Below are 12,010 nucleotides of genomic sequence, written 5' to 3'. Positions count from 1 at the left end.
GCTGTTTAAACGGTAAAATGAATAGCTTGCACACAAAACATTTTAATATCTCAGGATAAATTTGTATGCCGTTTGTTTTTATGTCTGAGAAAGAATAGAGTTGTAATTGAGGATTTCCAGTAGTCTCATGGCCTGGAACGAATGTGTGTAAAATACAGACAAACCTGTATGTGAACATGTGGTATCCTATTTAGGGAAAGGAGTCAGTCTAGCAGGATCCAGGGAAAGCAAAAGAGCAGATAAGTTGTAAGTCTGCCTCTCTTCATGATCCAGGACACATAGCCCTTTTGTGAAAATGGCTCACAGTCTTCCTGTGCTCAGCTGTCAGCAGCCCCTGGCAGGTTCACCCACTGCCACCTTGGCGCCGGCAGGACTGCACAAAGTCCCCCTCAGCACTCAGCATAAACATGATCCTGTGACGTCCCCAGCAAGCCTCGTTTCTTCTTCGCAGTCAGCTTCTCTTGCTGATACGCCCATTGTCTTCTTGCACTGTCTTTTCCTTCTTTCTCTAACAAATGTGCCTTTCTCCACCTACGACTGTCTTGGTAAATTCTTTTACCCCTGTGCCACCAACCCACATCGTTGTTGCTCCCCCGCCACAGAAGATGATTAGACTGAAGATCACGATTCCAAGAAGAGACAGTCCAGTCAGTTAATTAAGCTGACAACATAGCGCTGCTTACCGATTACCGAGCACTGCCCCGGCCCTGAATTCTTTACCACACAGTCCTGTGGAACAGTCATTATCATGCCCATTTGAAAGCTGGGAGGCTGCAGAGAGACAACTGGAATAACTTGCCTGATGACACCATTGTTCAAAGACAAAGCCCGGAGACCAAGCCAGCTAACCCGACTGCGAAGCTGGGGCTCTTGACCATCGTACTCTTTTATGAACAATTCTTTCAGAGAGCTTGTGTGGTAGAGAGCACTCTTTCCCCTTTACAAGCGAGGGGACAGACTCAGAGAGGTTAGGGATGTTCCCGAGGTCATGGCACGGGGTTCCACCCAGTGCTGCCGGACAGCAGAGTTCCGTCCCCTGACCTGTCCTGGGGCTGCCCAAGCTCTCATCAGAAGGGCACCAGTATCCCCAAGAAGCAGGTGTGAAGGATTGCTGGAAGACAGGCGAAGCCTACCACGCCTCTCTCTGGAGACCTTCAGACTCCTGTGTATGTGACACAGAGCGGGACCACCCACCTTAAAGGCAGAACGTGAAATAATTTTACCTTACGTCTTACCTCTTTAATTTGATTTGATGACAACTCTAATTTTTTTAAAGATGAATTGGCGAGGAAATCAAGTTCTTCGCTTTTTAGCGCTTGAATTTTATTGTTTGATAACAGGAGCTCTTGGAGATTTTCCAGCTGAACCTGAGTTCCTAATTTTGTAGACGACAAACCATTATGAGACAGGTCTAATGTGATTAAATTCTGATGGGAAAAATAATATGCATATGTTAGACTCTTGCTGTCAAAAACAGTTCTTTTAAGTGTAAGCACATCTTTAAAATATTTCAACAGCAAGATCTCACCTTTCTATTTTTCTGTAGAATAGTAACTGTGAGCATAATCAATAATCTGTGTCCTGATTAATAATCTTTGCTATGTTATAATCTTTGTGATGGTTACCCCTGCAAGCATTGTAGGATTTTATTTCTTACTTCAAGAATCATTTTATTTTTCTTACCAAAATAAAAAGGATTTAAACTTATTTATGATATGAGGAACATTGCAAATTTATGAACTTATTTATCATAACCATTTACTTATGATGCCAGGAATTTTCACATGACTTATCAAACATACAGTGTCATTCATTAATCTTGAAAATAAGCATCAGAATTTTTTCTTAAAAAACATGAGTAGAATTTTGCCATCTATGAAATTTTAAATAGATGTTGATATTGAGATTCATAGTTGCATGTACTTTGGCTCATGACTAGTACAGAATATTAACTTTTGTTTGCTTCTCCAGTATTGTGGCATGTTTTATCACCCTCTGCTTCTTTTGAATATGTTCGCTTCAAATTCAGGCAAAAGGTAAGGAAAAGCTGATACCAGTTAAGGCAAAACCTAATGTAATCTCTATGAACGAAAGCAGTTTTTTCATTTAAGTCTTTAAAAAATAACATTTTGCAATGATTTCTCTAGCCAGATTTTGAGGCCTTTGTAGTCAAAGGTATTTCATCCACATTAGGCTCTGAGAAGACCCAAGAAAAGATTTAAAATAGCTAGGGAGCAAATCACTTTCTGTTTCACAGCATGTTTACATTTGTACATAACTCTTGGCATCTGGGGAAGAACAATGCTCAATTTTTTATAAGGCCATAAAATGAAGTAACTTGAAAATCACTTTGGCTAAAGAAAAGCACTTAATAATTGCCTCAGATTTAGAAACAATAGCATGCATTTTTTTCTGGTGCTCTGAAGCATTGTAGGGTGAATATGGTTAACTACAATTTGTCGTATATTTTTTAAAAGCTAGAAGAGAGCATTCTGAATGTTCACGACATAAATGAGAAACATTTGAAATGATAATTACCCCGATTAAATCATTGCACGTCGTATACACATATTGAAAGATTATTCTGTATCCCATAAATATATGCAATTATTACATGTCAACTAAAAAGCAAAGGAAAAAACAAACTAAAATTCAAGCAAAGTGCTGAAAAAAAAAAAAAGCTGTAGTCAATGGAAAAGTGACACCACCATTGAAAAAGTCACTGAAACAGCCATCGAGGCGATTTCTTAAACCAGGAGTAGGTAAGTTTTAGTTGAACAATTCACTTTATCATTGTATCAATTTGTTAATTTTATTTAAGTGAGAATTTGGACTCAACACTTTTTCATGACTTCACATGCTAAATCAGCAGCTTTGACAGTTTATTTTCCATGTTCTTACGGGATATTCTGATTCTTCTCCGTTCATGACTTCTACCTCTTGCATCTAAGTTCTATTTCTCATGGGAGAAAGTGAGAGAGGCAAACATTTAAAATTAAGAATGAAACTGATTTAAGAGTATATTTTCTCTTTTGGAAGCGTTTTCTATCATAATGGCAGTATTTGTATTAACTTGGATTAGATCAGATTTCTTCCTCTTTCTTGATATTTAGATAGTAAGTCTAAGGATGGATAAGTGACTTAAAAACATTAGTAACAATAAACATTCTCATCTTACCTTCTGGTTTTTAAAGGGATCATTTTTAATTTTCTGGATTGAGTTGGACATGAGATGGAGTTCAGTCAAATTCGTGCAGAAGACAAAAGTTTTATCGGAAAGTTGAGACAGCTCATTGTGCTGGAGGTTCCAGACTTTTAACATGGGAAGTTTTTGGCACAATTCTGACTCCAGTTTTGAGATGGTGTTAAATCCTACATCCAGGATAGTTAGTTGGCTATACCTTGTAAAATTGGCAGCTGGTAATCTTCTGAGTTGATTATGGGTAAGGTTCAACACTGTTATGTTTGTGGGGAGGTCATCGGGTACCTGAGTCAACTTCAGATGGCTGCAGTCAGCAACTTCATGGCTAACAGTGCACTTGTTGGTGGACGATGCACACAGCATCCCAAAGGGCAAAAGTCCCCCCCAAAAGTAGATGTAAGGCAAAGTCTGTCTCATGATTCTGCTGCATAAAAGAAAGATTAAGAAGTATGAGCAGCATTAATAGCACATGGCTTTCAAACGCATTGGTATGTTTCTTGGAAAATATATCAGCAAAATTGACTATGTATGATATTATTACTCTACTCTTATGCCATACAAGTACATATTATACAAGTAATACATCAAATGGAAACATTTCAAACAGTGCAGAAAGGAGAAAAAGTAAAACATGCAAACTTCCTTCCCATCCTTCACCTCCATCCCAGCTGCAGGGCGATGTCTCTCTTTTGATAGGTTCTGTCTGTAATTCTCACGGTCACCTCCGTAACTTCATACTCTTGCCCTTCTATTTCTTCACTTACTAATTTCAATATAAATATAAGGAATTTAATTATATTTTCCCTCATTCTTTTTACAACTTTTCTCTAGTTATTATTATTTTTTTTTTTTCCGAGATGGAGTCTTCCTCTCTCTCCAGGCTGGAGTGCAGCCGCATGATATTGGCTCACTGCAACCTCCACCTCCTGGGTTCAGATGATGCTCCTGCCTCAGCCTCCTGAGTAGCTGGGACTACAGGCGCGTGCCACCATGCCCGGGTAATTTTTTATTTTCCATAGAGACGGGGTTTCAGCATATTGGCCAGGATGGTCTTGATCTCTTGGCCTCATGATCCGCCTGCGTCAGCCTCCCAAAGTGCTGGGATTACAGGCATGAGCCATGGCGCCCAGCCAGTTAATTTTTATTTTATGTAAAATAAATAAATACATTTTCTCCACACTTCTTCCTTTCTTATGTTTCCTAAAACTGTCAATTTTAACATTGCTTGACATTGTCAAGATGTGAAATGTTAGCATTTTATCCTGAAGCTAGGATTAAGTATGAGGTTGTTGGCCTACGTGAATCCAGAGAATCTAAAGTCAGTAAATATCATTTACAATTTCAAAAATGGTTTGTATGTATTTATTTAATTTTAGACAGAGTCTCACTCTGTTGCCTGGGCTAGACTACGGTGGTGCTATCATGGCTCACAGCAGCCTCCAACTCCTGGGCTCAAGGGCTCCTCCCACCTCAGCCTCCCAAGTAGCTGGGACTACAGGCATGCACCACCACACCCAGCCAATCCTTTATCATTGTTAAAATTTTATGCAGAGATAGGGTCTCGCTCTGTTGCTCAGGCTGGTCTCAAACTTTTGACATCAAGTGATCCTCCAACCTTGGCCTCCTAAAAAGCTGGGATTACAGGCATGAACCAATGCGTCAAGCCTCAATCACAGTTTTACAACCGTATAAATAAATATTCGCTGCAGATGATAATGGAACTGAAAAATTCTTATCACCTACCGACGTAGCCGTCCTGTTATAGCACAATGCATCCCTAATGTTTGTAGTGGTGCTGCTAAAAACCAACCTACTGCACTACTGGTTATATAAAATATGGCACATACAATTATGTGCAGTACATAATAGTGGATAATGTAATAAATGAATGTTACTGATTTATGTGTCTACTATACTATACTTTTTATTATTATTTTAGAGTGTACTCCTTCTACCTATTTTTTTTTTTAATGTTAACTGTAAAACAGCCTCAGGCAGGTCCTTTGGGAGGATTCCAGAAGAAGGCACTGTTGTCACAAGACATGACAGGTCCGTGCATGTTGTGGCCCCTGAGGGCCTTCCCGTGGGACGCGACGTGGCAGAGGGCAGAGACGCGCTGATGACCCTGACTCTGAGCAGACACAGGCTAATGTGTCTGTTTGTGTCTTCATTTTCAACAAAAAGGTTTAAAAAATGAAAAGAAAAAGATTAAAAATAGAAAAAAACATAAAATAAGAATATAAAGAAAGAAAATATTTTTGTATAGGTATACAATGTGTTTGTTTTAAACCAAGCATTATTACAAGAGTCAAAAAGGTTTTAAAAATTAAAACATGTATAAAGTAAAATAGTCATAGTAAGTTAATTACTGAAAAAAGCAACATTTTTAACTAGGTTTAGTGTAACCTAAGCGTGCAGTGTTTGTGAAGCCTGCCGTGGTGCACAGTAATGCCCTGGCCTTCAGTTACTGAGCTTTCAGTGACTCACTCACCCAGAGCAACGTCCAGTCCTGCAAGCTCCATGCATGGTAAGTGCCCTATGCAAGTGCCATTTGTGATCTATTTTTGTGTGTGTGACAGAGTCTCGCTCTGTCACCCAGGCTGGAGTGCAGTGGCGTGATCTCGGCTCACCACAACCTCCACCTCCCGGGTTCAACTAATTCTCCTGCCTCAGCCTCCTGAGTGCCTGAGATCAGTGGCATGCGACGCCAGGTCCAGCTAATTTTTTTTTTAGTAGAGATGGGGTTTCACCATGTTGGCAGGCTGGTCTCGAACTCCTGACCTTGTGATCCATCTGCCTCGGCCTCCCAAAGTGCTGGGATTAAGGCATGAGCCGCTGTTCCCTGCCCATTTGTAAACTTGTATACCACATTTTCACTTACCTTTTCTATGTTTAGCTACACAAGTGCTTCCCGTTGTGTTACAACTGTGTTCAGTGCAGTCGCGTGCTGGCTGTGTGGGTTTGCAGCCTGGGCACCGCAGGCTGTACTACCTGGTTTTGTGTAAGCACTCCCTATGAGGTTCCCACAAGGACAAAGTCCCTTAACAATGCATATCCCCATAGGACACGTGACTGTGTCCTGTGTCTTTGGGGTAAATAACTAGGACTGGAATGGCTGGGCCATTTAGTTTTATGAGAAACTGCCAGATCGTTTGGGAAAGTGTTGCACCCCCAACTTCCCTGACAACATTTGGTGCCTATTTTTATTTATTTTTAATCATTCTGGTGAGTTTGTAGTGATAGCTAATTACAGTTTTAATTTGCGTTTCCCTGCTAACGATATTCAATAATTTTCATATGTTTATTGTTTGTTTTTATATATCTTTCCTTATATATTCAAATATTTTACTCATTTATTAGATTGCTTCCTTTTTATTACAGTGTTGTAGGAATTTTTTATGTATCTGAGTATCAGTCCTTTGTCAGATTCCTATTTTGTAAATATTTGTTCCCAGTGTGTGAGTTGCCTATTTATTTCCTTAATGGTGCCTTCTTAGTTATGATGAAGTCTAGTTTATTATTTTCTCTTAAATTTTTATTGTTTCTTGTCTAAGAAACTTTTTCGACTCCCATTACTCAGATACTCTCCTCTGAAAAAAGCTTTATGATTTTAGTTTTCATATTTAGGTCTGTGATCTCTCCGAAATGAATTATCGTGTGTGTATGTGTGAAGTAGGAGTCACGGTTCTTTTGTGTGTGCGTAACCAGTCAATCAGACCATTTTTTAAAGCGATATTCTTTCCCTCACTGGGTTGTTCTGTGCTTTCCTTAGAAACTGAGTGAATGTTTTAAGTGAGGGTCTATTTCTGGGCTGTCTACTCCCTTCCACTGAAATATTTGTCAGTTCTCAGGCCAACACCACACTGTTCCGATTACTTTAGCTTTATAACAAGTCTTGACGTTCAAGGTGCAAACCCTGACACCTTGCTCTTCTTCTAGATTGCTTTTTCTGTGCCGTGGTTGATGGAAGTTATCCAATGTTGTGTATTATTGATGATTGATTACTGCTCCTCCCTAGAGTGCAAAGCTGTAGAAGCAGAGGACATAGTTCTTATTCCGCACTGTGTTGTCTTGACCAGAACACTTGGAGCAGCGCCGGCTCTGAATAGATAAATCTATGTTGAGTACATAGCTGATATGGTTCCACTCTGTGTCTCCACCCAAATCTCGTGTTGAATTGTAATTCCCAGTGTTGGAGGTGGGGGCTGGTGGGAGGGGACTGGATCACGGGGCGGAGTTCTCACGAATGATTTAGCACCGTCCCCTGGGTGCTGTTCTCCTGACATGAGCGAGTGAATTCTTATAATCATTTTTTTTTAAGTGTGTGGTGGCGGGCGGGGTGGCTGACGCCTGTAACCCCAGCACTTTGGGAAGCCAAGGCAGGAGAATCACCTGAGGTCAGGAGTTCGAGACCAGCCTGGCCAACATGGCATAACCCCGTCTCTACTAAAATACAAAATTAGCCTGGCATGCCGACAGGCACCTGTAATCCCAGCTACTCAGAAGGTTGAGGCAGGAGAATCGCTTGAACTAGGGAGGCAGAGGTTGCAGTGAGCCGAGATCATACCACTGCGCTCCAGCCTGGATGACAAGAACGAAACTCCGTCTCAAAATAAATAATTAAGTAATTTAAAAAAATAAAGAAATAAAAGCGTGTGGCAGCTTCCCCTTCCCTCGTCCTCCGGCTGTGGCCAGCTCTGCCTTCTGTTATGGGTAAGAGCTACCTGAGGCTGGCCCAGAAACATGCCGCCATGCTGCCCATGCAGCCTGCCGAAGCATCAGCCAATTACACCTCTTTTCTTTATAAATGACCAGCCTCAGGTATTTCTGTATCGCAAGGTGAGACTGCACTCATACAACAGTGTTCCCTGGGCTCCAATCAGCTCAGGAAAGCCACTCCTATCTCCGCACACGGTCACACCGGATTTTGGTGGGATGTGTTCCCAAGGTGATACTCTCTGGCGTGACCAACAACCTAATTTTAGATATTTTAAAAAATCAAACACAGCCACAAAGTACAGAGATGAAGCCATGGGAATGACGTCTAAACAGATATTCCGTAAGATCTCAAAGTCATGAGGCAGATTATTCCCGATAAGTTTCAGATAATAAAATCATCTCAGGTGATTAATCCTGGGAAAACAAAACTAATGTGAGTATTTAGAACTGTTCCAAAAACAGTGATTTTACTAATATTCTAATTTAGTTCTCAGAAAAAAAAACCCAGGCTTCCATAAACTAATATTCCCATCTCATGGCCTTTACAACACCGGCACTAACCATTGTAAAGTTGTGCACAGCTTTTAGGGTTTTTTTTTTTTTTTTTTTTTTTTTTTTTGAGACAGAGTCTCACTCTGTTGCCCAGGCTGGAGTACAGTGCCTCAATCTCCGCTCACTGCAACCTCCACCTCCTGGGTTCTAAGTAATTTTCCTGCCTCAGCCTCCTGAGTAGCTGGGACTACAGGCGCCTGCCACCACACCTGGCTAATTTTTGTGTTTTTAGCAGAGACGGGGTTTCACCACGTTGGCCAGGCTGGTCTCTAGCCCTGACCTTGTGATCTGCCCATCTCGGCCTCCCAGAGTGCTGGGATTACAGGTGTGAGTCACCCAGCGTGCCCGGCCGCTGTGCACATCCTTTATATCGACAGGCCACGAGGAACGCCACAGCCAGGCCAGCAAGGATGCAGGTTGCTGACTTGCCCAGGCGCATGAAGAATGCAGGGCTGGCAATGATCCTCCCAAGTGCCAAGGACCAGCTCCCCACCCGCCACCTCTCTGAGGGCCTCCCAGATCTCTCTTCCAGTACCATAAGGGCTTACTACCTCCACTTACCAACTCACAGGTAAAGTCCCTACGACACATTCTCCTTGCTTAGGTGGGATGTACCCCTCAGGTAGGGCTCCAGCTAGAGGTCACAATTGCTGAGAAGGACTAATCCATTACAAAGAATATCCCTGAACCACTGAAGGACTTTCTCCCTCTGAAGACATTTCATCAGTGGGCAAAACTTGCCAAATGCCAGGCAGGAGGTGTGAAAGGGAAACAAACATGGAGGCGAACACGACATGTCAGAATTGCAACCGTGCACACAAAAATCCTAAAACCTTCATTTCCAGAGAAAAGAAATCTCAATTAAAAAAACTCTTTTTATCGGTCACTTGAACCACTAGAAAACAACAGAGATAAGCTTTCCAAACATTTAGAGGAAATTATTTTGAATTTACAATTTCATATCCAGGCAAGGCATCATGGCTCATCCCCATAATCCCAGCACTTTGGAAGGTGTAGGTGGAAGGATACTTGAGGCCAGGAGTTCAAGACCAGCCTGGGCAACATAGTGAGTCCCCATATCTACAAAAAAATTTTTTTAATTAGCCAAGTGTGGTGGCACAAGCCTGTAGTTCCAGCTATTTGGAAGGCTGAGGCAGGAGGATCACTTGAGCTCAGGAGGCTGAGGCTGCAATGAATCAGGATTACACCACTGTACTCCAGCCTGGGCAACAAAGCAAGACCCTATCTCTTAAAAACAAGAAAATTACCTTTGGCCAGCCACAGTGGCTCATGCCTGGAATCCCATCACTTTAGGAAGCTGAGGCTGGAGGATCCCGTGAGCCCTGGAGTTTGAGATCAGCCTGGGCAACATGGGGAAACCCCATCTCTACCAAATTTTTTTTTTAATTAGCTGGGCAAAGTGGTTCACACCTGTGGCCTCAGTTACTCGAGATACTGAGGTATGAGAATTGCTTGATCCAGGGAGGTCAAGGCTGCAGTGAACCATGATCATGCCACTGTACTTTAGCCTGGCAACAAAGTGACACCTTGTCTCTAAATCAATAAATGAAATAATACAATACAATACAATAAAATTTCACATCCACCCAAATAACTAAAGAAAATGATACAAGTATTTTGAGATATACAAAAATTCAGTAAGTTTATAACCATACGATCTGTATGCAAAGGTTATTCTCAGACATGCTTCGAAAACAAAAATGCAGTTAAAAGACGAAATGAGGGTGAAGAAAAAGTTGCTGTTGAATGAGATCTAACAAATAAAGAAAATGAAAAATACATTTTAAAAAGACTCACTGGGCCGTGGAATTTTGGAAATATTTTGTGAGAGCACATGAAATTTACTTTTTTTTTTTTTTTTTTTGGTCCAAGTGAGAGACAATATTGCCTAATGGTGAGGACGTGGGGTCTGGAGACAGACTACCTGGAGTTAACTGCTATTCAGAGCTTGGTTTGCAAACTTTGCAATCTTTTTATTAGGTGAACACACAGGCACCCCACATGCAGACACATACTGGCACGTGATCGTCTGTAAACCTGGGAATCAATTTGCTGAAGCCCGACTCTGTTTTCACTCGAGTGCCCCACAGTTGCCTCGGCCGATTTCTGATCCTCCCATACACCTGAACATTGAACATCTCTCCACTTCTCCATTGCTTCCACTATCCTTCTAGGTGAAAGAAAGCATTTCCGGACTCCTAGGAACACCTGAATGTTCTCTCCTGTCCACGACATTGTCATACAACGCTAGCTCCCCTCCAGCCAATCAAACCAAGAAAAGGGAGCACGCTCTTGTCACCTCTTGGAGTTTTGTTTCTTTAAGGCAAAGATGTGATTTTTTTCTTTTTTTAAAGGCTGTTGCAAAATGATTTCCATAGCTTCCCTAATGTGTTTTTCCAGGTACAAAATGCTGCAGAGGAAAAAAAATTAAATACTGCATAAACATTTTATCATATTAACTAGACATTGATGCTGTTACTTGTATGCTGAGTTATACCTCTGCCACACTCATTTCATCTCCCTTTTCTTCCGCTTCCCTTCCTGAATAATTCTGACTAGATTTCAAGCACCAGATCAAAGAAAGACCAAAGAAGGCTGAAAGCACACGCATTCTAGTAACTCTGCCCAGCAAGAGAGACCCTGTGCAGTAAGAATGTGAAATGTACACCTTTACTCACTTTGATGACTGCAGACAATTCCTTTTTTCTTTAGTCCAAATCCAGACATTTCATCAGGGAAGCGTGTGGCAAGTAGACTGCACTCTCGAAAGTGAAAGTGAAGCTTCAGAAAGAATGCTTTTATATTTGGTGCATTCCAAGGAGGACAGGGGAAGGAAACAAAAACAGTCTCCGGCAACCTCAGGCAGCTGTTCCAGACGGCTTCTTAAAAACGTCTTGTTTTTTATTTTATTTTAACTGTTTTTAAGCTGAGATCCTTGGATTTCATTGAAAGGGTCACAGATTTAGCAACAGCTATTGAAAGTGGGGACCTCATCATTGATGTGGGCGGGGAATCCCTCAATATTCTGCTAGACTCATGCGAAGCCGTCAGAATTGAGTAGTGAATGGTCACAAGGACAGGAAAAAAAAAATCCTTAATCAAAGCTAAAGTACTTTCACATCTTTTGTCTGGCTTTTACCTCTTTGCAACGCTGTGAAATAAGCCCAGCAGAAATTAACATCCTCATCCAAGGAGAAACTGAGTTTCAAGGCAGAGAAAGCCAATCATGGCAAAGCCGAGAGCCAGCCCACTCCTGCTGGGCACTTTTCCACGGTGAGACGTGTTAGGGAACAAATTGGTATGCCCAGAAAAGTCCAGATTAACTAAGCATTTTGTTTTTCAATTCACTTTAATGACTCCAATTAGTTAAGGGAATGTGCTTGTTAAGAAATGAACTCACATTTTTTCATTACAGATATACTATATCATAACCATATTGTTAAATAGGAACATATCACAGTTGGAAGAAACTGTAGACCACCTAATCTCACTTCCTTGTTGGAGAAATTAGGAAAA

At 41.3% G+C, this 12,010-nt stretch overlaps 1 protein-coding gene across 3 annotated transcripts in view; it reads right to left on the bottom strand.

Annotated features, from left to right (window-relative positions):
- TLR3 (toll like receptor 3) overlaps positions 1–11,272 on the bottom strand; it is a 16,194-nt gene extending 4,922 nt beyond the window's left edge. The window contains exons 1-4 of one of the 3 annotated variants that reach the window (XM_032298866.1): positions 11,173–11,225; positions 8,215–8,335; positions 3,179–3,626; positions 1,236–1,427 (exon numbers count right to left, since the gene is read on the bottom strand). In XM_032298866.1, coding sequence (XP_032154757.1) covers positions 1,236–1,427; positions 3,179–3,619 — 633 coding nt within the window. In that variant the 5' untranslated portion in view covers positions 3,620–3,626; positions 8,215–8,335; positions 11,173–11,225. Of the gene's footprint in view, positions 1–1,235; positions 1,428–3,178; positions 3,627–8,214; positions 8,410–11,172 lie in introns of those variants that run through there. The other 2 variants (XM_032298864.1, XM_032298865.1) reach the window with 2 other exon arrangements.
- Between the last annotated feature and the right edge of the window lie 738 nt (positions 11,273–12,010).

This window comes from Sapajus apella, unplaced genomic scaffold (assembly GCF_009761245.1).
Source record: "Sapajus apella isolate SASKATOON/1434 unplaced genomic scaffold, GSC_monkey_1.0 scaffold39, whole genome shotgun sequence".
Lineage (NCBI taxonomy): Eukaryota > Metazoa > Chordata > Mammalia > Primates > Cebidae > Sapajus > Sapajus apella.
The sequence above is the reverse complement of the archived record's forward strand: the minus strand, read 5'-3'. Positions and strand labels throughout refer to the sequence as shown.